The 25,376-nt window shown below is 45.5% G+C and overlaps 3 protein-coding genes across 12 annotated transcripts; 2 read left to right on the plus strand and 1 right to left on the minus strand.

The window, feature by feature from the left end:
• The first annotated feature begins 149 nt into the window (after window positions 1–149).
• epc1b (enhancer of polycomb 1b) lies at window positions 150–19,572 on the plus strand. 7 transcript variants are annotated; one of them, XM_085929300.1, is made up of 16 exons: window positions 2,323–2,854; window positions 7,469–7,628; window positions 7,704–7,849; window positions 7,921–8,127; window positions 8,208–8,356; window positions 8,634–8,769; window positions 8,847–9,005; window positions 9,100–9,189; window positions 9,269–9,417; window positions 9,528–9,898; window positions 10,117–10,241; window positions 10,317–10,455; window positions 10,687–11,053; window positions 11,618–11,684; window positions 12,860–12,940; window positions 19,544–19,572. In XM_085929300.1, exons 1-15 carry the CDS (start codon window positions 2,702–2,704, stop codon window positions 12,923–12,925), a joined length of 2,484 nt encoding a protein of 827 aa, XP_085785426.1. In that variant the 5' UTR covers window positions 2,323–2,701; the 3' UTR covers window positions 12,926–12,940; window positions 19,544–19,572. The 7 variants fall into 7 exon arrangements, 6 of the variants coding, with proteins under 6 accessions (XP_085785428.1, XP_085785426.1, XP_085785425.1 ...); XM_085929299.1 differs by lacking the exon at window positions 19,544–19,572 and adding an exon at window positions 11,359–11,473 and having other exon boundaries at window positions 12,860–12,896; XM_085929302.1 differs by lacking the exons at window positions 2,323–2,854; window positions 12,860–12,940; window positions 19,544–19,572 and adding exons at window positions 150–465; window positions 1,264–1,388 and having other exon boundaries at window positions 11,359–12,704.
• On the minus strand, window positions 12,979–19,588 carry LOC147046078 (arylsulfatase I-like). 2 transcript variants are annotated; one of them, XM_085929303.1, is made up of 12 exons: window positions 19,476–19,588; window positions 18,034–18,169; window positions 17,212–17,417; window positions 16,860–16,999; window positions 16,640–16,789; window positions 16,489–16,563; window positions 16,233–16,407; window positions 15,887–16,123; window positions 15,595–15,741; window positions 14,865–14,988; window positions 14,310–14,761; window positions 12,979–13,983 (listed from the first exon to the last, which is right to left on the minus strand). In XM_085929303.1, the coding sequence occupies exons 3-12, from the start codon at window positions 17,401–17,403 to the stop codon at window positions 13,558–13,560; spliced, it is 2,118 nt and encodes a 705-aa protein (XP_085785429.1). In that variant the 5' UTR covers window positions 17,404–17,417; window positions 18,034–18,169; window positions 19,476–19,588; the 3' UTR covers window positions 12,979–13,557. The 2 variants fall into 2 exon arrangements, with proteins under 2 accessions (XP_085785429.1, XP_085785431.1); XM_085929305.1 differs by having other exon boundaries at window positions 17,212–17,924.
• Window positions 19,459–24,527, plus strand: LOC147046079 (uncharacterized). 3 transcript variants are annotated; one of them, XM_085929307.1, is made up of 11 exons: window positions 19,459–19,605; window positions 19,879–19,934; window positions 20,085–20,212; window positions 20,288–20,373; window positions 20,835–21,000; window positions 21,393–21,454; window positions 21,522–21,597; window positions 21,681–22,082; window positions 22,219–22,632; window positions 23,017–23,072; window positions 23,637–24,527. In XM_085929307.1, exons 1-10 carry the CDS (start codon window positions 19,501–19,503, stop codon window positions 23,064–23,066), a joined length of 1,545 nt encoding a protein of 514 aa, XP_085785433.1. In that variant the 5' UTR covers window positions 19,459–19,500; the 3' UTR covers window positions 23,067–23,072; window positions 23,637–24,527. The 3 variants fall into 3 exon arrangements, with proteins under 3 accessions (XP_085785433.1, XP_085785432.1, XP_085785434.1); XM_085929306.1 differs by having other exon boundaries at window positions 20,832–21,000; window positions 23,637–24,523; XM_085929308.1 differs by having other exon boundaries at window positions 20,832–21,000; window positions 21,411–21,454; window positions 23,637–24,521.
• Window positions 24,528–25,376: the final 849 nt, after the last annotated feature.

Below are 25,376 nucleotides of genomic sequence, written 5' to 3' on the forward strand. Positions count from 1 at the left end.
GACAAACTTAAGCCCTTAAAAAGGATCCGACTTCTTGACCAATTGCGTGCCGATCTCTGCCCCGTGAGGCGTGACGCCACCGCCATTCCATCTCGCCTTCTGCTGATTGGTGGCCGGCGTGGTCCAATCAGAAGGCGTCTCTCAGCAAAGTTGTTAACCCCCAACAGTAGCACTTTTGGCGACAACCTCTACTTTCAACCTGTTTCCAAATCGACAAGGAAATTGACACGTTTACACGATAAAACTCCTTTTTGTCGAAGCGAATGGAGACCACCGAGATGTTTTCCACCCCCCTACCGAAACAACGGTGAAGGGGAGGAAAGAGAAGCTTGCCTGAAGCCTTCATTTTATTGGGGCTAGTTGTGGCTACGTCGTTTTTCCTCTCCTGTTTTTTTCCCCTCAACACGTGAATAATCGCCACCATTTGGATTATTTAAAGTCGCCGTTTGGGAAACGTCGTGTCCTGTAAGTATCCCTCGTCATGTGTGTTCTGGAAAAGAGAGTCACTATTGTCTCGAAAGAATATTTTTGCTAATGATTTCATTACATTGCAAATGAATTCTGAGCTGCACGAGATCCCTATGTCCCCCTCCCCCAAATAAAAAGTTTCGTTAATATTTTCGGGCTCAGAAGCCAAAATGTGTCGAATTCAAGATGTCTGTGACATGAAGTTGACTTTTTTTCTTCACATGACTGACAAAAACAGAAGGTCTAAACGTCATTTGCAATTTAGTTGCTCGTCGTTCGATTATTTGAAAAATACCCTCCCTGATTTCCCAGGCTCTGTTTTCGCCTCGTTTTACTCACAATTGGTGCCATTGAACTTAATTTTTCTTCTACTCTATTTGATAGCTGAAAACATTGTCGTCTGCCAATTTTTTTTCAGGGGCGTGTAGCTCAACAACGCCATGATTCCCTTTAGAGGTAGCTTGTGGAACGACACAGCCCTAATCTCCCTTTACGGGAGACATTTTTTTTTTTCACTTTTAAAACAGTCCCCGAGTGTCTCGATAGCATGCATTCGTCAAATGACATCTAGGACGAAACATGTTTCTTGCTGTACTGCAATTGGCTCGTTTTATAGAGGTTCCGATGTTAAAATTTAAAATAGATCACTTGATACTCATTGAATTAAGAATTCTGCTTCCCCACGTTTTGTTCTATGAGCGTTGTGCGTTGGTTGTGACGTTAGCTATTAAACTGACGCTGCCGTTTTAGTGATGAAGATTTGACGGTGTGGTAAAATAATTTATGTTCTCGCAGGTGCTCACCATGGATGCATTGGATTTATTGGACTTCATGTGCTTCATAATTTTTAAAAGAAAAGTGGAATTCATCTGGCGTGATCCGGGATAAAGTTTGGATAAACTTTGTCTTCACTATGGCTGGTAAGTTGAGACTTGTACATATGGTTGTGTTGACACTTGAAAATTTCATCCAATTGAAATCAAAGTTGAGAATTGCGTTTTTCCATGTTGAATTTTGGTGCTTCTACGCTTGTGTCCACTAGATGGCGACACGGCAAAGGTTTTAATCGGTTTCTCAAATATTTAGTCGAATGGATTAAATAAATGTAACGTCACGCAAAACATTTTATGACCTGTTTTAGACAACTTGTCTCTAGTCGGTAATTGACTAATTTCCAACCCATTTACTATTCATGCAATTTGTTAAACTATTATTGAAATATGAATGATCAGGATCAAGTTGTTGAACTCCAAATTAAGGAATTTGTAATTACCGGAATCACCTTTCAGTTGAAAACATGATTTTTGTTTATGAAATATTAATGAAGGTTAATACTGCATTTATTATGATTTAATTACACAGTATAAGTAGATAGAAAATTACAAAATTGAAAAATTGTTCACCCTTTAGTCACATGTAATTTTCGTCAATATAAAAATTATTCAAAATACGTATTTATTTTAACTGTATTAATACCCATATTCTGTCATTGGATATTATTATATATTGTCATTTAATGCGAACATTTGTAGTCTTGACATTGTGAAATGACTTGTTTTGTGAACTTATGGATTCAATTTGACATTAGTATTTTTTTTCTTTGTTTTTTTCATGCAAATGTTGGTCACCTGATTTTTTTTTCATCCTCAACTATGCCGTATTAATACACAAATATAAAGTCACATCGGCAGCAACATAAATTGCACTTTGATTTCATCCAGTTCCACGCGCGCCTTTCCGTGAGCGCAGCGCGCACGCGCTCGGAGTCGCGTGGGAATGGTCGCCCGGCTGGCTGGGCGGGTTTGTTGGGGTGGGGGTGAGGGGGGGGAGTGCTAGGAAAGGAGGGGGTGGGGGGGTATGCGTAGTGAGGGGGAAGGAGGGTAGGAGGGCTGGACCGAGGCGAGCAAAAAAACACGCCAAAACACTTTTAAATGTCCGCCATGTTGCCCATGGCGTACTGAGCCGCCAACGCGGAGGGGAAGCGGAGCGCCGGGAAAACGCAGGCCGAGACAGAGCGACCGACATCCGGGCCTCCACCCCCACCACACCACACGGCGGCTCCGGGCTGGCGACGCCCTACCTTAGCGCTTGACAAGCTTACAAAAAAAAGAAAAAAAACGTCAGAGTTAGCCGCCCCAGAATCATCCATGAAAGCTTCACTCGTCACCGCGGTGAATATTAGGAGCTCGACTAGACACTATTTGTGAGAGGGGGCACCTGGAAAAGAGCAAAAATGAGTAAATTGTCGTTTCGGGCGCGGGCGCTGGACGCCACCAAGCCGCTGCCCGTCTTCCGTTGCGAGGATTTACCCGACCTGCACGAGTATGCGTCCATTAACAGGGCCGTGCCGCAGATGCCAACGGGCATGGAGAAAGAGGAGGAATCGGTAGGCTTTCTTTTATTTCATCGTGTCATCTGGAAAATGTAATTTTTGCTTATTTTGCCACCATCACAGTCGCTTTCCTTTTTGTTCTGCGCAAGCCCTCACAAAATGGCCGCCCTTTTTTCCCCGACGGAAACACGACGAATTCGGGCCCTAAAATGCATCTTTTTTGCGTTTGGGTTACATTTTGGCCAACGGGGGGATGCGCAGCGTCGATTTTGGATTCATTTGTCGGCTTTTCGGTGGAGATTTGAGCGTGAAGCCGTTTTCCGAGTACAAAGAGATCATGTGACTTCGGCGCGGCGGACATTTTGTCTCAGGGCCTTGTGTTGGCGTAGCGGCGAGGGGAGAGCGACAGGGGGCGCTCGAGGGCAATGTCAACACTGCACGCACCCCTCGCTTGGGACAAATGGATGGCGGCAGCAAGCTACACTTAAGTACGAGCATGCAACTTGTCCCCACCGGCCATGGCTACTTTGTCCGGGATCTTAACCTGAATGCGTGGAAACTCAAATGCTACAAAATGCGATGCTTTTGGTTCAGATGTTGGACTGTAGTGACACTGTCAAACAAGTAATCTTCCTCTGGTGGGCTTTTAGTCCCCAAGATGCACTACATTATTCTGACAGGAATGTTCAATGGTTTGCTTGTATTGCTTAGTGAAACGAGGCTTTTATTGTTGCACGTGTGTGTTTGTCACTTGTTAAGAGGTTAGCAATATCGAATATGTCATATTGTGTCTTTAGAAGACTCTTTAGCCATTTGAGGGATGTCATAATTTAATTTTAATTTGGGTCACATTAGGAATATAGGGTGGTCATTTTTTTGTTTTTGTTTGTCAGTCACAGTATTTTAGCAATACGATTTAGGTCAGGTTACGGTGACATGTATTTTGGTCCCCCTTAAGCACTATTTGGGTCCCCCTTAAGCACTATTTGGGGTGGTATTAAGTTTAACCCAAATATTTGATTTAGTGCCAAGACGTGTGGAAAAACTCTTAACCCTTGAATTTTGATTGACACTGCAAGACATTAATTATTGGTAATTTAGTTTGTGTAGTGTCGTCTAGTATAATGGGGAGAAGTTAGCAATACCTTGCTAGCATTATTGACAATATGAGTGCTGCTATAGTTCATGGTGGTGTATTTTGGATTTATTTAACAATGACTTCTGTCATAATTTACTATAATGTGCACTTGAGTTCCTTTAGGAGTGTGTATTTTGCTCCTGTCATTTGGCGGCATGAGGGAAATAATTTATTGGTCCATGTATAGTAACGCCATTGTGTAATTTGATTTGATCTGACGTTTCTTTATTTAGTACCACATGGGGATATTTCAGTGTACATGAGCCTACAGAAGTTAGAAAACAATGTCATAATTTAGAGGGGTGTATCTGGTGACATTATTTTGAGAGTATTTGTCTAGTGGTGTGCTTTTTGGTCACTTCTGAGCAATATGAGGGACTTGATTGTGATGGCAGTGAGGTCTAAGTTTAAATAGCCGCAGTGATTGTTTTATCAGGTTACTGTCAAAGACACTCAATTAATTTTGAGTCCGTTTCAGTGTATTTTTCGTGTTTTAATACACCTTAAACATGCGTGATCTCGTATTTGTCGTCAGTGCATGCGCCCCGGTAAAGAGCCTTGTAATTTCATCCAGTTTTTGAGCGTGACAGCGCGGGCTGTCCAGTCTCTTCTTTTGCACCCTCTGAAGGTTGATGAATGAGCAGCTGACTGGCGAGTGTCACGCCAGTGTGTGGGTTATATTACTACTACTACTACGACTCACAGTGTGTTTCCGTTTCTGGCACCTGCCTGCCTGCTTGCTTACTTGCTAGCTTGCTTGATGTCTGGGCTTAAGTGTGTCAGATGTCGCGACAGGTTTGCAGACCAGCAATCGGCACATGGTGCCCAAGAGGCGGGGGGGAAGCTTGAGGTGTGCGTGCGTGTGTGTGTGTGAGGTAGACGATGTCACTTGAATGTCTGCACTCGCTCAGCTGGAATACTGTGACATCACGAAAATAGAACAGGAAAAGCGAAGCCAAAACAAAAATGTGAGGACTCAGCTGAGGCTTCCTGAGCATTTGCGATGTTACTTTTTCTTGGGGTAGCGTGGTCACAATTCTTTTTTTTTTAAGCTTTTCCTACAGACACTCACACACAAACGTGTATAGTTGCCGCATATAGCTCTACTGATCTTGCGATGTTTAGCGTACCTAAAGAAATGACATATACATTTTTATTTTATTTATGCGACAAAATAAGCAATCACAATGCATTCTCAGATAATTAATTACCGAGGTTGTTTGGCACCACTTTTTTCTGACAAACACCAGTATGAATACAGTTACAAATAGTATTTTAATCATACTCAATCATGTTTGCACTCGCATAACTTTTTGGTACCTACACTTTGTCAACAAAGTAAATGTCTAGGGTGTACAATGTATTAGACCATGATTTACTGGGGAAAATTAACATTTTTATTGAAATGCTAATCCTTGTGCTTGCTGTGAAATAAGTGATTTTAGCCCTATTTTCACGTGTATCTTGCAGTTATGTAGCGCAGGTGTGTGGTGGCTCAGTGGTGGTTCTGTCAAAATGACAGTGGCTCAGCACGTGCTCATCGTGTGTTTGTTTTTGGATCGCCATGTCTTTTATAGTCTTTACGCTTGGATCGAAAATGAGTTCGCTGTCTGTGGTCCTGCTGGAGAGCCACAGGCATCTGAGAGACACACACAAACACAGACTTAGCTGGATCTAGGTGCATGTCAGCATTGTGAAAAGTGGCTCTGACAGCCGACACTGTCCGACAGGTTGCTTGGGTTGACACACGGATGACAGACAAGCTGTCACCTCAAGAAATGAGGCAATGTACACATTAGAATAACAACTGCATTCTACTGCAACTGCGTTCTGCAACTTTGTGCTCATTTTGAAGCGCTCATCTATGGTGTTTCAAATTGTCAGGATTAAGCTATGCTTTGGTTCGACACTACTGGAATTATCTGTAATATGTCAAATTTACAAAAAGCAAAAAGTTTGAAGAAAGCGTATGCTCCCTGTAGACTTGTCCGCTTTTTTGTTTGCAAGACTTCAAATCAACATTTTACCATTTTTGTTTACAATCCTATCATGTTTACTCAGGCGGCGCGTTTGACCGATTTGCCTCTGAAGCAGTGTGCGCTCCCAACAGAACAACTCCCCCCACCCCCCGTGCTGTCCGTCACGCTAAGTGTCACTAGCGGCGTCTGGGATCGTGACGGTGATGGATTCGCTCATTTCTGTGAGGCTATTTGGGGACGCCAAAGTGCTCATTGCAAATTCCCACCGTTTGCTTCCACCCGAGCTCAGTCGGTCTCTCGCGTATGGCTCACCCCTGCCAACTTAACAAACACTCTCGATTGTTTTTTGACTATCAGATTTATGATTGTTGGTCCGGTAACATTTGGTCCCTTCAAATGACGAAGGCGCGTTTAAAAGCTGTTGGAATTTCTACACCCGATTGGGATGTAAGCTCAGTCTGCGCTGAGCTTTTGTTTCATTCATATGATCTCACTCATTGAGTCTTGTCCTGGATCCGCCCACGTTTTGCACAACCACAATCCCCACAGGACAGAATGTAAACACGGTTTCCCTCCATTCAAAAAAAAAAAAAGAAAGCAGTGTGTGACAACAGCAGCAGGGTGCCTTTGTGTCAACAAAGCACTGCTGAGTCACTTGCCGCTGTCGAGTGTAACTTTATCCACACGTCGAGCTTGCCAGCAAATCAATAACAAAGCAGTGATTAGCTTTTCATGTACATTTTTTCGGATGCTCCTTAATCCAGCATCTGATTTTTTTTAGGCTTTAAGTCTTGAATTGTAGTAGAATAACATGTAATAAGAGCCAGGGGGTGGGTTGACTGATACTCACACGATACAGCGTTTGTTACTTTGCTAAAATGCTTTGCTCACAATTCATCATTTTTGAAGGACTTAACTATTTGTGGGGGATAAGGTAGCTATCAATTGCAACGTGAGGTAATGTCTGTATTGCACAAGCTTTTATTGGTCCAACTTAACAAATGGAAATATCACAAGACCCAATTTGCTAGGGAAAAAAGTAGACCTGTTTGAAATTGGCATCAAAAACACATTGAGAGATTCAGAAAGCCTCCTCTGATTCAAGTTTGCTGTTGACCAGTGTATTCGGTTTGCCCGTGGAGCCTTAAATGAGATTTTCCCCAAAATAAGTTTGGTTTTATATTGTAATTGCTGTAGTCTAAGATTTATTAACCTCATTTGTGCACAGTTGGTTCTTACATTTTATTTTGGTTCATACTAAGTGCCGCATGACTTTACAATATTTCAATCTGACGTTGATTCTAGTAGGCATTATCTCATTTAGCAAAGCAGCAAATTAAATAAATGGAAGTCCATATCAATTTTAAGGTCAATTATTTCTTTCCGCATGGGACAAACAGGCCTTTGTCATCGTAGAGCAGTCAACTGGAGTGCATATTCTAAACTTGAACACTAAAGCAATAAGCGTTCGTCGAGCGTAATATCAGTATATAATATGGGATGCAGAGTTGCAACACGAGTCAACTTATGTGTGCGTCTGTGTGTGTGTAGGAACATCACCTCCAGCGGGCCATCTCAGCACAGCAGGTCTATGGCGAGAAGCGAGACAACATGGTCATTCCAGTGCCGGAGGCGGAGAGCAACATCACCTACTACGAATCACTATACCCCGGAGATTACAAGATGCCAAAGCAGCTCATTCACCTACAGCGTAAGTCGAGACCTTGCTGTCTCACTGTTCCAGTCCATCTGTCTGAATCTTAATGGTTGTGCTTTCCCCGTTCAGCTTTCAGCCTGGACACGGAGCAGCCGGACTACGACCTGGACTCGGACGACGACGCCTTTGTGGCAAAGTTGAAAAAGAAGATGGAGATCAACTTATTGCAGTTTGAGGAGATGATCGACCGGCTGGAGAAAGGCAGCGGGCAGCAGGTTCGCGACCTGAAAGCGTCTCACGTTATACTTGATGCAAAAGCGGCTGACAAAATCATTTTCCCCTGAAGCTGGTGAGTCTTCCTGAGGCCAAGCTGCTGCTCAAGGAGGACGATGAGCTCATCAAGGAGGTGTTTGACTACTGGAGCCGCAAGAGGAAAAACAGCAAGGCACATTCGCTCATCAACATCATCAAGCAGGAGAAGCGCGACGGCTCCAGTACCAGCGACCCGTACGTGGCCTTCCGAAGGCGCACCGAGAAGATGCAGACCAGGAAGGTGGGTCACCTCTCCCGGCGTCCTTCCAAAGCTCTTTAAGCTCAATACAAACTCAGCACCAACTTAACATCTGATGACAGAACCGCAAGAACGACGAGGCGTCCTACGAGAAGATGCTGAAACTTCGCAGGGATCTGAGCCGGGCGGTCACCATTCTGGAGATGATCAAAAGGAGGGAGAAGAGCAAGCGAGAGCTGCTGCACCTCACGCTGGAGATTTTTGAGAAGAGGTTAGTCATCGAGACTTTTCTAGTTTGGAGACCCGATTGAGCACATTCCATTGTCCAGCTGTGACCAGACCAGCTGGCTATTATATTTCAGACCATGTCATTCAGCCCGAGATTATGAAAAGTTTTGACAGACCTGGCCTCCTTTAAAAAAAGGTTATGCTAATGGATGCATGTACAAAGAAGGAAAGGATTATGAAAAATAAATTTGTACAGACATTGTGTGCTTTATATGTCAAATGGACCCCCCCCCCCCCCCCCCTTCCTTTTTTCCCTCAAGGAATGTCATGTCGGACTACGGTGGTGAGGTCCTGGCTGAGGTCCTGGCAGAGCGGGCACTGGTTAGGCCGCAGATCATCCCGCTGGTGCCGCTCACCAACCAGTACCACATAGACCACAAGGACTACAAATCTAAGGTGAGCACCTGGTCACCTAAGCCCTGTCTTGTTAGTAGTTCTGGAATTGAACCTGTATCTGGGCATCCCCTCTCAAGCCTGAGAAGATGGAAGTCCCTCGGCAGAAGAGGAAATATGAGAAGAAACAGAAGGCTCTTCCGCTGTCGGCTGGCGCAGCGCATCACCACGGTCCTGCAATTTTTAACGCCAAGGACCTGAACCAGTACGACTTCCCTAGCTCAGATGACGAGCCTCAGGTACTAGCCCTCTGCTGCCACCTAGAGGCCGCTTGAGAAAACACCGGACAAAATGTGACATGTGACTGAGAATTTTCTTTTGGCGTCTCCGCAGCTGCATTCGGGGTCGTCGGAAGCTGAGGAGGAGAACGACCCGGATGGCGCCTACGCTTTTCGAAGGAAAGCTGGCTGCCAGTATTACGCTGTGAGGGTCCTGCTATTTCTCGTCATCATCAAGCTTAGAGAGATGGAGATTGAGTGTTTGCACTCGTGTTTGTTTTTAGGCTCGTCAGGATCGCATGGGCGCCTGGCCGTGGTCCCCGGCCTGGGAAGGCGGCCTGGCGCACGCCCGATATCGCTACAGTCTCACCACGCTCACCGTGCCGCGACGATGCCAGGGCTTGGCCCGTCGACGTCTTGGACGAGGGGGCAGGTAATGTCTTTCCGCGGAGTAAAATTTCCTGGGATGGTTGCAGAACAAGCTTCTGGTACTTGGCGTCACATTATTTCTCGTGTCATGAAAATTGCATCCTTGCCTTCCAGGGTCTTACTGGACCGAGCCCACTCGGACTACGACAACGTTTTCCACGAACTGGACCCGAAAACGTTAGATTGCGCGCCGCCCCCATCCGGCTCGCGCTCGCCAGCCGCCAGCAAGTTTGTCAGTACCTCACCAACCAATACCTCAGACAGAAGCAGCTCCTCGCCGCCCTCGGACCTCAGTCAGATTCTTTTGAGCATAAAGGCTTGCCGGTGGCGTCACTTCCGACCACGGACGCTACCGTTGCACCAGCTGGACAACGCCCACCCGTTGTTCCGCAGAATCAGTCGCTGTGTCAAGCGGCCGCTCACCAATATCGGGCCGTCGGCTCAGCGCGTCTTACGGCCTGGACCGCCGTCGCAGCCTCATGTTGGTGAGTCTCGTGCGCTTATGTCAGTTGACTGAAAGGCCGGACAAACTCTTCTGACTGGGACTTAAACTTGTGCATTGAATACATTTAACAAAACATCAACTTTTGACGAAACGTCTGTAAAACATCATTGTGCTGCCAAAAAATGTCTGTAACTGCCGTTGAGGCTCTTTCTCTGAGTTGATGTGCGTTACCAACATGTTTGTGTTTGCGTGCGTCAGCCCAGACTGCCGAGCAGTTCCAGCAACACCAGGACCAGTTGGCGCAGATGCAGAAGGACCAGCTGGAGCAGCAGCAGATACAAACCAACAGAGCCGCCGCCCACAGCACGACGACGACAACGCAGGTGAGCGCGACCGCGACTAACTCGGGCTACCCATCGCTCGCCGCAGCTCAAAACTTTGGCTTCTCATCCCCTCAGGTGTCTGCCAACACGTTGGACCAGGCCAGTGCTCAGTTTGCCGCCTCTGCCCTAGTCTCCACCGAGCAAATTCTGGCTCTGAAAACCAAGGAGGAGCTCAGCCTGGGTGGCAGTGTCAACGGCATCCTATCCCCCACAGGTACCGGATGTCCTCTTGCTCCAAACACCTGGCAAAGGTTACAATTAGGTTATGTTTAATCACTTGGTTAAAACGAGTAAACTGAAGTAACCTTATCTGAAAATGCACAATGTTGTCTACACGTGGCCCATCTCAGTTTTAGGAATGACTTCCTTGTGACACAGCACGATTGGCGTGATGTCAGACGTTGTTAGCAGTACCGCATATGCAACTAACACTGTTTTTGTTTAGGTGCCTACAAGGGCTTGCACCTCTCCAGCACAGCGTCTCCCTCACTGGCTGCCCCGGCGCCTCCCGCCACCCTGTCCAGCGCCGCCTCCCTGCATCCGGGCAGCGCCACCAGTGCCGCGCCAGCCTGCAGCATCAACAGCAACAACGGCACCGCCCACCACGCCGGTCCCGCAACCACTAATGCCACTCAGGTTCCACTGGGCAACAGCCTCCGACTAACCGTGCCCGCCGGCAAGCGGGTGCATGCCCGAACGCTAAGCAGCACCATGTCGGCGTCCGCTTTAAAGCTGGCGCACGCCGCCGCCAACTGTCAGAAGCCCAAGGTCCCCTCGGCCACCGCGGCCTCACCGCTGGATATCGTGCCCAGGTGAGATGAACACGAAAAAGAATAAGACGGTTGTCATGGGAGAAATGTTAACCCTTAATGGACTATAGACAGCACAAGCACTTTTAATGAAGATAATAAAAACTTGCATGCAAGGAGACTGTCCGAAAACGTTTTTTCATAATTCAATTATTATTGAAGCAATATCACACGAGAAGGATTGATATATAGACTTGCCAAGCTTTTTGTTTCTTGGATGTCTTATGGCTCCCTGCTTGGCAACACATCTATCGATCATTCTGCAGACCTTGCCGATTCTCTACTCATTTCAATCAGGTGTGTTGCAGTTGGGAGACACATAACATTCAGGAAACCAGCACCCAAGGACCAGGGTTGAAGAGCAACCCTGGCCTAGGGGCTTGGCATCATGGCCATAAAAGAAAAGCGAAACTTGCCCAAAAGGTATATAAAAAAAAAAAAAAAAAAACCCGTCACACCCCAACTGGCCAACTAAATGCTTTGCTTAAGCTTTGGGCTTATGATATTTTTGGGGCTATCAACGTCCGTGCGCGCCAACATTAACGTTGCTAACTTTGCATTCCACAGGGAGAACCACGAGCAGGACAAGGCGGCGCCACTCAGCAGTCTGTCTGAGAACACAATGGCCATGGAGGTGACGTAGCCTGCACACAGGGGGGCCCCGTACTTTTTTTTGTGTGTGTGGGGGGGGGTTCGTTTTTAAAAGGTGCTATGCATCGTCCGTTAGGCTTGAACGAGAGCAGACTGACTGGACTTGACTGTGCGGTGAATGCTCTGCGGAGCCACTTGTCCGGTGTGTTTGCGTGTGTATTTATGTGTATGTATGTGTATTTATATACATATATATGTACATGTGTATATATACATACACGTACGTACACATGTATCTACATATATGTGTATGTATACATACACGTATATAAAACTCCACTGTATTTGTTACTGTTAATAAGAGATTGTCTGTAAATTAATTTGGCAATTATTAAATGTACAGTACTGAATATTTGTAGGCCCCGCCCACCCCAGCCCTCTTGTATATAACATGAATTGAATACACAGTTGTTCATTTGTGATGTTTTGCACTCAAGTTGTTAGAAAAAAAAATAGAGAGAAAGGACAAACCGCCGCTGCTGCGACCAGTCAACACTCTCACCTGCTTCCCACCCTCCCCTCGTCTATTTATTGTGCCGCGTTTTCGTCCAATCCTCCGTTGCAACCGCGTGTTCTTCAACCAAACCCCTACCCGCCATTTCTCACGTCTTTTCTACAATAAATATTTTTGTACTTAATTTTTTTCTTAACCTGATTTGTGATTTGACTCTGCAAAAAGATACATTGGGTTTGTTTTTTTGCTTGGACGTGGCAGAAAAGGATCAATCATTCCACTTCAAAAACTAAGATGAAAAAAACCCCCACAAATTTTGAAACTTAATAAGCATTGTGGTCGTCAGTGTGCTGATTTTCTCTTCTGTGAAGAGTTTGGTACCCAACGTGGAGGCTTCATAATTTTTTTTTGTGTGCGTGCGTGTGTACACGGCAGTGAGCGCCCCCTAGTGTGTGTGCTAGTGTGGACACGTCAGCGTCATGCGGCAAAGATGAATGGAAGTACTCCTAAAAAGAAAAGGTGTCAATGAAATAAAAATCCAGGGCATTATTTCGCCTCTGTTTTTGTTTGTCTTCTTCCATTGTCTCTCTGGAATACCTTCTGGAAATTCACAATAGACCATGGATTAATGAGTTATTAATAAAAAAAATGTTCCTGAGAACATCTCATTTTGCTTTTCTGAAAGACTTTCCAATGTTTTTCAGGTAATATCAAAAGAATTAAATCAATCTTTCTTCTGGGGAAAAGATTTCTCAAATTTCAAGAAATAAGTCTTCCAGTGACAGGTAAAAAAACGCACTTGAAGTAAGTTTTTGGATTTTTTTCTTGGAAGTTTTTTTTTTTAATAGAAAACTTGAACCTGAAAGAATATTATAGTTTTCTTTTTAAAGACCCACTGCAATATGGCTCAACTTCAGCACAACATACGTTAAAACCTCAAACATGCAGCCCAAAAAGAGATGCTATGCTGCTGGCTAGAGAAAGCAAAGCTCAAATTTCTTGATGTCTGGCATCACCTACTGGCCAATTTAAGTGCGTTCAGGTTTATTGCGCATCTTTGAATTGAGGTAAGTCAGTTCGAATCAAATATAACAAAATAGTGACATGGGGGGTGAAGACGCTTATTTAAACCATACAATGTTTGTGAATGACAACGAAAACAAACATTTGGAGCCTGCGGAACTCCAGAAAAAAAATCTATTAAAGTGTGGGAAACCCTCCACCATCGCACATGGTTTCTTCAAATATAAAAAGTACCAATGGGCTTTTGAACATTTAGGATTCATATCAAAAGTTGTACAGACTCTTAAGTGTTAAGTTACACTCACTCCACATTCAACAAAATACATAAAAAAAAAAAAAAGTTATTGGGATTAACAGGCTAATCCTGTTGTGATGCGAATCATATGCGACTAGACATGATTCCCGTGTTGAGTTTCAGAAAGAAGGCCTTGAGCTTGCACAGTCGGCATTTGTTCTGTTTCTTCTTGCTGATCTTCTGGACTTTCTGGTGGTACATCTTACTTTGGTCCTTGTCTTGGTCCCGGTCAATCCAAGGTACCCAGGCACCGTCGTGCTGGTCGGGGCGGGCGCGCGGGTCGTCGGGCGGAAAGTGGACGGGCACAGCGGTGCGGTTGTAGTGGACGAGGCGGGTCAGCAGGTAGCGCACCACCTCGGGGCGCTGGCGGGAAAGGTCGCGGCGCTCGTACGGATCGGCGCTGATGTTGAATAGCCAAACGCTTTTAACTCCCTCGCTGCTGTTTTGGCTCCGGTGCGACGGAGATGCTCGTTCCAGGTTCCACCAGCGACCTGCCAGCGTTGGCAGGACCTGCCCCCCGCCAAAAAGTACAGTTTTCAAATAATTTTTTGTTTTATCGCCCCAATCTACGTAAAACGTAATGTCCTGATTGGTTCATCGGGTCTACACATTATTCCTGTATAATGTAGAAGCCACACAAAACAACTTTACAGATTTTGGAATTCTGTTCACACTAAAGGCGCACCTTATTAAAAGGCGCAGCTTAATTTTTGGGGGGAGAAAATTAAAGACTTAAGTGCGCCTTATGGTGCGGAAAATACGGTACTTATTGTTTCTCTAATTTCTCCCCCAAAAAGTTTATTCCTAAAGAGAAAAAAAAAGTAAGTAGCGCGTACCTGCGGCGGAACCCACTCTCCGTGTCCAGGGTCTCCGGTGAGCAGTTTCCAGTCTCCGACCCTGATGGCCGCCTGGACCGACGTGTCCCACGCAGGTGACTCATTATTGGCGTCAGGTTGGGTCGCATACTCTGGTGAAGCGTGGGTTGTAGGCTGAGGACAGCGTATGGCCTTGAGGCGAGACCGGAGCTTGCTTTCGCTCCATGATAGGTTGTGCTCCGAACACGCCGTCCTTCCATACTTGGGCTTTGATGCGTTTTCCTTCGTGCGGGTCGTGCGAGTGATAGAGTAGTCTAGGCGACCTTTGACCTCAGAGTATAACGTCTTTGTGCCTTTAGACTTTGATGATTTGAATGCAGACTTTTGGTTGGGTCGCTGCTTGAGAGGTTTCTTCTTTTTATTTTGCTTCTTCCTCTTGTTGGGCTTATGGAATCCTTCCAAGAGAGTGTCTCCTGTTCAATCAAAACAAAGATAGTCATCACACTGTGGTCACCACTCGAATCATCACCCTTGCCCTAAAGAATGTGCGTTGCCGACGTAGTTCAGCAGTTTTACCTGTGCCTCCGTGCAGCGCGGGGGCCTTGTGCAGCGGGTCGATGTTGTGCAGGATCTCCTGGCGAGGAGACTCTTTGCCTTCGCTGATGGCGGCCCAGGCGTCAAAGCCATCCAGGCCTTGGCTCTGCGGAAAGCGAGAGTTGTGGCTACTTGACTTGTAGAAGCCTTTTTTTTTTTCCTTGTTCTTCTGTCAGGTAGCTAAAATCAACAAACACTGACAAAACATTAGATCTGAGGGGGATGCATCAATAAAAGTCAAACTCTTATGTTGTAAGTCATCCCCAAAGCAATCAAGAGGTCCATGTTTTGTGCACCGCTGACATCAGAGGAGCGGATTTGTCTCCATTACTGTCAAAAATGCTTGCTACTTTTATGACCACTGTCAAAAACTTGCCAGCGCTCCGGCACGGCTCTCTTACATTGTTCAAACATTGTTGCAACTCACCAAAAGCACTTCAGCCCACATACAAAAGGATGAATTCTTTCAGCTTTTTAAATAGAAAAATAGTAACTTTGTAAAAAAAAATCAAGAAACGTGTTCAGATGTATTTTTAGTTCAGAAAATTGTTTCTCTTGAAAGATTTTTTTTTTCAGGGAAAAGCATCTTTAAAGAAAACAGTAGGACAAGAACAAAGATGAGATGAGGGATTTTTTGTGTGCTTTTTTTTTTTTTCCCCTTTCTCTAAGTTATTGAAACATTTTTAGTTCCCTAACAGCGGTCGTGACTGACCTGGCTGACGTTTCCTCCGGCAAGGGCCAGCAGGGTGGGGAACCAGTCGGTGATGTGAAGGAGAGCGTTGGACACTCGCCTTCGTCGCCGCAGCAATGGGCTGTGCACAAAGGCCACGCCGCGGACGCCTCCCTCCCAGTACGTCCCCTGAAACCAACCAAATGGTGCGTCACATGACCACACGTACCTATCGTGCGGCGGGATGGAATGACGGTTACTCAGAAAGTAGTGCTTCACATTGCAGTTGAAAATTAGATTTTTCTGCATTTTTGGGGGGGAAAATTTGCGCAACCTTTCTTCCCCGGAGCGGCCAGTTGCTCCCGCCAGTAAAGGGCTGGGCCCCGTTGTCAGTGGAGTAGACGATGACGCTGTTGCGGTACAGGCCCGCCTTGCGCAGCGCATAGGTGACATTGCGCACCGCCTCGTCGACCGTCGACACCATGGCGGCAAACTTCCTCCGCGTCACGTCGGCCATGCCGCGGTACGGGTAGATGTACGACTTGGGTGGCTGCAGCGGCGTGTGCACCGCCTGCACGCAACAAAACAAAACGCTTTAGGGAACATACACGGCTACAAAAGATGACGCTGCTCAAAACTTTTTTCCTCCAAGAAATAAGTCTCTTGTAGTGAGCTAGTACCTGCAGGGAGAGGAGCAGGAATAACGGTTGCCGGGCGGGATTGTGACTCTGGAGGATCTTTCGAGCTCGCTGCGTGAAGAGCGTGGTGGAGTACTTGCCCTGGTGACCCCAGGCAACGCTCTCGTTGTCGTGGAGGTCGTACCCGCACACGCCGGGCCCGTCGCACGACCCATAACTGCGCGAGAGTCAATGACATCAAGTCATGTCATCTAAAATCTTGGAAGCTGTGAAAATCCCAAAAGCAAGCGCTTGTTACCTGTAGTAGTCCACACTTCCTGTCAAAGATCCAAAGAAGGAGTCGAAGCCTTTCCTGGTGGGCAGGCACGCATTCCTACACGCGAGACAAAAAAAAAGTCCCGTTCAAAAAAGCCATAGGCGGGCCAAGACTTCATTGTGGGGGCGCTCACGTGTAGAATCCGAGATGCCACTTGCCCACCATGTGCGTAGCGTAGCCGGCCTGGCGCAGCCTCTGGGGGAGCGTGTCCATGTTAGGGGGAAGGCAGCTGGGCTGGCTCGGCCTGATGATGGAGTGCTGGAGACCTGTGTGGATCTGGTACCTGGCCGACCCAACCAAAACAAGGCGCGTGGAGTACTTAGTGGACTAGTAGTGTATCAGTGGTGTACTACCTGCCAGTGAGGAGTTGGCTGCGCGAGGGTGTGCAGATTGGCTGGACGTAGTAGTTCTCCAGCTTGACCCCCTCCGCCGCCAACTTGTCCAACGTGGGCGTCTTGATGCTGGGATTGTGGTAGCCGATGTCGTTGAAGCCCTGGCGGGGGGGGAAAGTTAGCACGTCGGCATCCAACACCTGTTGCCATCCGTCCCTTTTTGCCGTAGCACCTTGAGGTCCAAGTGACATGTTTTCCGGATACAAGTGGATTTGATCATTGTGTACTTCAGACCCCCTGCTGCTAGATGGTGCCAGCAGTCTTCACGACCCCCCCCCCCCCCCCCCAGTTCATATCGGTTTTGTCCATTCACCTGATCATCGATGAGAATGAAAATGATATGCGGCTGCTTCCTGCTTCCCTTGGCCGCCGCCGTGTCGTTTTCGACTTTGTCGGTGTCGACGGTGTCTTTGTCTCGCTGCTCTTCACAAATACGACAGTGACTGCGGTGCAGGCGTACAACACAAAGTATCAGGAGCAGCGATGTGACGGAGGTCGCCGGCATCTTTCCTGTGAGGACTGCAAACACAAACGGTTAATTTTGCCCCCACCAGGGGGCAGACCACTGAAAACACGTTCAGACAGCATTCTTCCTTTTTTTTTTTTTTTACGTTTTGGGCCTTTCAAAAGAAGAAACGCCCTCAGCAAAGGCTAATAAGAGAAGAAAAAGACTTGCCACACCCATTCACAGAGCACAACTAGTGGTCACCAACCAGTCTTGCATGAAGCTAACGTGCATGTTTAGGGAATGTAAGAGGAAAATCCCATACAAGTTATAACATGCAAACGCCACACGCACAGCCGAGATTCAAACCCACAACCTCACAACTGCCAGGCACATGTGCCTGGCATTTGTAACCAATTGTTATTTATTCCATTAAAACTATGACAACAGAACATCTGATCCGCCGAGCCGCTGTCCTCCTTATACATGCTGATGTATTTACGTTATCCCACTTTATGTTCTCCACTCAATTTTCCCCCTCGACGCACCAACGGAGCGGCGCTCCCAGTTTTGTTGTATACCTGTTGTACAATGACAATAAAGGCATTCCATTCTATTCTGTTACATTGGAATTAATTTGAGGAGCCTGTCAATCAGCAATCAATCAATTTGTCAATCAATCAATAATACCTCGATATGGCCCCAATGTAAGTAAGTCACTTCATTCTCGTTCTTGCTTTTCAAAGTAAGCCGAGGACGCTGCCGTATGTGCTCATGCTTCCAAACGAACTTTTCCGTCCTCCAAAAAAGCTTCTTCACACTCCCACTGGAAGAAAAAAAAAAAGCGAAGAAAATTCGCACTGGTCAAGTCACACATACTTGTTTAACAAGAATTCCATCTTGATCCGCCGAAATAAGAGTACCCGGAGGACACCGCAGCGGCAAAAAATTCAAAGTGTATCATTGGTAAGAATGACAAAAATCATGAACAAATCACTAAGCACATTTTTTGATTGATTACAAATCGCTGACGTTCTAAGGGTGTTAGTGGCTAGCAAATAAGGTGTTTTCATTTACAGTATTTATTCTTTTGTTATTTTACGAGCACCCAAACCATAATGTAACGCCTTGCATTGTGGTAATTTACAATAATATTGACAAATCACAGCGATCGTTTGCTTTTATTTTGAAAGGTACAACCAGGCTACATCCGGCGCAACTCCCTCTGTCCCCCCCTTCCTTTCCACCGTCCTGGTGGAAGCTTGGGTTTAAATGGAGCTCAAAAAGGGTTTCACGCTGCTTTTTAACCCCCACCCCACTTTACGCTTTACTGGACACTAACATCATAAAAATTAATGTTTGAACTTTACATTCTTCTTGGTTCCACCGTGATCAAATGCTTAACACGCGAAATGGAACAACAAGCAGACCATCTGGCAAGGAAATGAATATTGCATAATGAATGAAAAATGAAGTACATTCAGCCTAATCCAAAGCAAATGTTTCCTTGGCATGTTGAAAAAAAAAAGAAAAAAAAAGAACACGCTGAAAACAAGTGCTGTCAAATATATAAAATTAACTCCAATGTTGTAGTAGAGCGTGCGTGCATGTCTTATAAACAAACATTTGTACCATAAAAACATAATTAGCATGACTGGTAAAACTGAGTCCTGTAAAAATATGTACTGCATTTAGTGTTTAGTGTTTATAGTTGGGCTTATGGTTCAAATATCATATAAACTATTTTTAAACCGGACGTGAATAATGTATTATTACTTGCGCTCTATACTTTTAGAAATACTTCAACTTCCATGATGCATCTTTGGGCGCGTTTGAAAATATACTCCTATGCGAGTGGGACTGCTCGGGGAGGAAGAATGCGCTCAAATCCCATTAATTTCTCATTGCAGTGATGGCGAACGGTGTCTCCAGTCGGAGAGCTGAGTGCGCGTAGTGACACTCCATTTTTGCTGGACTTTGAACTTGCGAACAGTGAAATCAAGCAAAGCACTGAATTACTGAACGGTCGCACTTGAACTTGTGCGCGCTCGGAGTTGATTACCGAACATACCCTCTGTGAAGTGAAATCAAGTGTGATGAAATTTAAAGTGAGCGGGGCCTCCTCTCCAAACCTTCCAAATTGTTGTGGTGTCCGTCATGTCGTGCGAAGAAGATTCATCGCTGCTCTTTCTTATCGTAGAACATTTAAAGACGAAAGGCTTGCTGGTCGCCGCTCGAGTGCTGGAGGAACATGTTAGCCAGGTAACGACAGTAAGAAAATGGAGACACATTTTTGACATTTTTAAATATCCGTTTTGCGTGCGTGCCAGCTGATGTAATTTGTGAATAGCATACGGACGAAGAAAAAGCACAAGTAGAAATAATAGTGGCTATAGAATTTAAAAGAGTGCTTGCTTTTAAGAAGGAAATGAACAAAATGTACAGTTGAAGGTTCGTGTCAATTAAGCCCCCACGCCCACCCCACCGACCCTTTTTGGAGCTAAGCTAACATTGCTAAATCCATGTTTTATGCAGGCGGAGATGCCGAACGTGAGCTTGAACCTACAAGACATCTACAAAGGATGGATGAAGTGAGTGGGATTTGAAACTGAGTCTTGCCAACAAAATGTCAGCTGCCATAAAATGCAGCACAAATGATAGTTTTTCACCTATTACGTTGCTAAAAAGTGCTCCAGTGGCAACACGGGCAAAAGACCGACCATTAGGCTACGTGTGTGCAGGTGGTGCTCACATAACCAGCATGCCGAGCGGATTGCCGACGGCTGCAATGTGCCCATCGAACTTGAACCTGAAGGTGGCGCTGACGAGAGCCCCGCAAAATACAAAACAGATGCTGAAGGGCTTCACGGTACATCTCTTTGAAACTTTTTGAATGGATTGATATCAGTTGTGTTTTATTTGCAAAGATTTCTTTTTGACTTAGCCTCCAAGACAGAAGGCGTGGTACGCTCCAACGGACATGACGACAATGGCTGCCACTCACCTCAACCTGAAGACAAAGAAAATCAAGTATTTTATCGTTAAAGCTTACAGTACGATCAATTGTCGCTGTCCATTGTCGCCCTACACGACAAACTGGGTTTAATATTATTATAAATAAGAAATTTCTCATAACACGACAGTGAGTCGGTCTGCCATCCCCAGCCCAAAAGTGAGTGCTGACTGTCCACAAATAACTTTGGCTTCATCAGGCGGAAGCGGGCCAGCCCTAAAGTTTCATTGCACACGCATAGCTGCGCTCCACTGGCCGTAATAATGACGTGTGTGTCTCAGTCATTCACAACACATGTCTGTCTGGCCTGTTTCCTCCTTTGTGATTGTTGCCATCCATATTCCCATCACGGCAAGCCGTGTCATCTTGGCTAACTTGCTGCTGTTTTTTCAGCCTTTTGTGCAATATGCAAACATGACATTCAAGCAGACATCTATCAAGGTGTTAGCTGCCCTTTGTGCTCTTCTTCCTCCAGCAGCAGCCCGAAGTCGCCATCGATGTCCAGTTGGAGTCACGTGCCAATCAAATCGAGGCCACGCCCTTACAAGCCAACGATTGCTCGGACGACGAGACGCAGGAAAGTACAACCGGCTTGAAAAATGAGCAAGAAATGGTTTGCGCCATCAACGTCCCGCCGCCTGCAGGTATGAGCGGCCTATCACAACACACACACACAAAGTGTCCTCTTTGGCACATTGACTATTTATTTTAAAGAAGATACTTGTTGCATTGCACTTCATTTAGGAAAGATTACAACTTTTTCTTGAACAAATCTGACATTCGCTACAATGAATTTTTCAACCCCCCCTTTTGGAAAATCCACTTTTCATTGTTGCTTACTTCAGTGGCACACTGGTTAGCACGTCCGTATATATGTATTGCTGACTATTTGTTTTAAAAAAGAAGCTTATTTGATTTAATTCTGGGAAAAGTATAACTCCCAATGAAAAAAAAACTAACATTATAAGTAAATCTAACTTTTATTTGCCTTTTCTTGAGAAAATCTGACCTACCAAAAAAACATTATTCTCTTGAGCCATTCGTTTGGGTTTAGATGCTAATGTCACGACTGAACGGGATGAAGAGGAGGTCGCCAAGGTAACAAACACTCCTCAGGATGCAGATGTTGATGGCGACACCTTGACGTATGCGCATGTGTTGAAAGATGGAGCTCTGTGATGACAAAGCCCAGATGGAGCAGGACAACAACCAGACAGGGGCGCCGGAGTCTACCAATGACAGTTAAACACTTTTTTGATGAGTTGATTGTTTGAACTGATGGTTTTGTGCAATTTCAAATGGAATGCACGTGTCTTTGTTTTAGACAAGATAGCGGCGGAGAAGCCAGAGCACGTGGATGTCGCCATCACTCTTAACATCGACGTTGGCAAAAGTGACGTTTGTCTCGCCGAAGAAGCAGCAACTCCCAAGAAGAAGAAAAGGAAGAGAAAGAAGTCGACCAAAACGGCACCTGAGGAGGCTCCGGAGACGAGGCAGGAAGATCAGGCAAAAAAAACTAAGAAGAGAAAGAAGGAGGAAGATGAAAAGGAGGAAAAGGAGCAGTCAGAGGTGGAGGAGGTCGTGCTTCCACCGCTGGAGAAGAAGGGAAAAAAGAGGAGGAAGGAGCAAGAGGAGGAGGGAGAAGGTCAAGGCAACAAGGATGTGCAGTGTGATGAAGGAGCAGCAGGGGGCGATGCAGACCCACAAAAGGAGCTGCAGGTGAAAGGTATAAAAACAAAAGCTGATCACATGACTTTATGCTTGGAATCTTCTTGAAAGACATCAATAATTCTCTTATGAAAAGAAACACTTTAAATGTCCGACGTTTCTCATCAGCTGTTTTTGTTTCCTGTCTCGTGCAGGTGGGGCCGACAATCAACTCTCCACCCAGAAGCGACGTCGACGACGGAAGAAGCGAGGTCGGAAGCAACAGCAGCAGGACGCAAGCGAGGAAGACCAAACTCCTCAATCCTCCAAACTGGACCTGGCTGACAAGACCACCACAAGACCTCAAGAGAACCACTCTCCGACCAGCGCCGCCAAGGACGAGACAGAAGCCAGTGAGGAGAAGGTTGAAGGTGCTAGGGAGGCCAAGAGCAAGAAGAAAAGGAAGAAGAAGAGGTCAGTCCATGAGGCATCAATTGAAGAAACCACAAATGGCGAGAACGCTGATGACTCACCAGAGGTGAAAAAAAAGATGATGGAGGAGGAGGAGGAGGAAGCTGACCAAAGTCACAAAACTCCTCTTCATGGCGACTCACTCCGCAAGAAAAAGAGTAAGAGTTCACTTCCAAGTTTCAAATCAAATTGAATTCAAGGGCTCATTGACCCACTCTCAAAAAGCTTTGGCGCAGATCTGTTACAAAGTGATGAAAAAAAAAAAAAAGCATGAGCTGACTAAGCAGTTTAATCGAGCCAAATGATTCTGCCCTTTATGGCTTCTGCACTGAAACGTTTTTAACCAAGTAGCCTGACGCAAATGCCTCTAATGCAGCTGCTTTCACTCATTTCATCGATAAAAAAGAAATAAAATGTGGACATTTGGAGTCTTTCAAAATAGCAGACGAGATGCCACAACAATAGTGGCAAGAAATTTGGGTTAGGGTTAGGGTTGTTGTTTGGCAACGCTTTATGTTAAAGAAAGAATGTTGTTATTGCAGAGAAGAAGAAGAAGGTCAAAAGCGGAGCGCAGAAGGACCAAGATGCTTAACACGCGGTAAGATTCAGAACCAAATCACAGCTGTCTAGTCGTAATGACGAGGTCTTAACGTCATTACGTGGCCTTCAGAAAGTTTAGCAAAAATTAAAAATCTCACAGCATCCATCCAGGTTGAGACACAGTTCAATCTTTGGAAAAGCTTGGCCTCATTTGCCCAAAAAAAAAAAAAAGAGACTTTACTCTGAAAAAGGGGTACAACGTGTGTGTGTGTGTGTGTGTGTGTGTGTGTGTGTGTGTGTGTGTGTGTGTGTGTGTGTGTGTGTGTGTGTGTGTGTGTGTGTGTGTGTGTGTGTGTGTGTGTGTGTGTGTGTGTGTGTGTGTGTGTGTGTGTGTGTGGCGGGGGGGATTGGCAGGGCACAGCACTATTGTTGGAAGTGAAAGTGAATTTGTTCTTTTTTGCTTTTGAAAAATACACTTTCTGCCTAGATACAACTTTATTGTTAAAAAAGAAAACTTTCATTTGCGGACAGATATAGTACAACTTTATTGAAAGGACAAATTTTCTCTGGCAATAAGTAAACATGGAGCCTGACTTTGTGTATGATGATTTTGTTATTTCAGTGTGTTTGAAGACCACCACGTTGGACCTGAAAAACACAAAACCACTCCAAAATCAGTTGCACCTTTACCACCTCTACTGACAACTTTATTTTATTTTGGAACGTAGACAGTTTGACATGTACGTCTTCCATGTTTTTATGCAAAATGTCACTGTAGCAAGTAAAATCCCGTGTTCAGAAGAGCCCTAAGAACTCCAGAATCCATAGTGTCTCCTTTGAGTGCATACGTGCGACCTTGAACGTGTCCGAGCCCAAGTCGAGGCTCCCTGCCCCCCCCGCCCGCAACTTTTTCCAGTGTTCAGAATGGAGGCTGACATTTCCAAGAGTCAAAGTAAATGTGAAGTAAAAGCGCCGCCGCATCGATCCAAGTAGCTTTTAGGCTTAATGAGGCACAAAGAGCAATAACAATAGGTCATTGACTTTTCTTGGTTAAAAGAAAAAACATGCCCACAAAGACATGCATTTGATGTTTCGCTCCCACACGCGGCTCCAAATTGTCCCGAGGTGTGAGTGTGAGTGCCAAGGATTGTTGGTCTCTTTTTGCCCTGCCACTGGCTGGCGACCCCTTCAGCCCCGTCTCCCACCCAAAATTGAGCTGGGCTAGGGAAAGTAAAAAGACACTTGTCAGATAGAAATGTCGACCTAAGAGCAAGTTTTCCCACTGCATAAACTTGTGATATTAATATTGTGAGTGCTTGCCCAATTTGCCACTTATTAGCAGCTCTGTCCAAATACTGTTGTCATTTTGTTGAAAAATATAATGGTAATAAAGTACATACTGGAGTCGTCATTTAGGTGTCAGCAGAGCCAGTAACATCCACTAGAGGGCAGCAGTAGAGCGTGGAGGAACAAACCCAAGCGCACAAAAGAAAAACGGACACTGAAGCGTTATAAGCAAAAAAAAAACATCCACTCTAAATTTAGCAAACCCACTGTGCCTCATCCTGGGTTGCGTGAGCTTTTTTTAATTCAGTCAACCCCCCCCCTCATCCTCCATTTCGGTTTTTTTTCTCATTGAATGAGTCACAACCTGATGTTTTCCTGAGATAAACACTGAGCTCCTTTAGAAGTAGCCACCGTAGCAGATTAGCATAGTTTTGCCCAGGACGGTCGGCACGTGTCCGCAATATTTATGGCCTGTGAATGTTTTTACTTCTTTTTTTTATTATTATCAGCGCCTGGCAGCCGTTTCACTTGCAGGAGTGCCGGGACTCCAGTCAGTACAGCAACCGTTTGTATTTTCTTTATTTTACGGATGAGTCTGTCCAGCCTCTGTTGGCAGCTAATCAACCTCTCGGTGCTCAGCACTCTCCAATCAATTTGGCAACGATTGCGGCGGCACAATAAAAAACAAAACAAACAAAAAAAACCCAGAAAAATACAATAAACGGACAGCGAGCAGCAATGTTATGCATCTAAGCCCCTGCACATGCACTACACATACACTGCACATCAGTGTTACTGGAAAAATGTGGAAGGAAAGTCGTCAAAATGCGTGAAGAAGATTGCAAAAACATATTGAGATATTAAGATTTAATATTGAGAATGAAGGGGGCAAATTGAGTGAATCACGACTCTGAACCTCACCTTCACAGATAGCTTGGCTTCACTGTACTGTTGTTGGGTTTTTTTTGTGTGTGTGGTTTTTTTTCCAATGCTGCCAAATCGTTTTATCTGCTGAGCTGCAGCCGTTTTGCAATGAATCACGCCAGAGCGTTCTTGTAGAAATGTCTCGGCTAGC

The sequence above is a fragment of the Syngnathus leptorhynchus genome, chromosome 14 (assembly GCF_054491065.1).
Source record: "Syngnathus leptorhynchus isolate UIUO chromosome 14, UIUO_Slep, whole genome shotgun sequence".
In the NCBI taxonomy this organism is placed as follows: Eukaryota; Metazoa; Chordata; class Actinopteri; order Syngnathiformes; family Syngnathidae; genus Syngnathus; species Syngnathus leptorhynchus.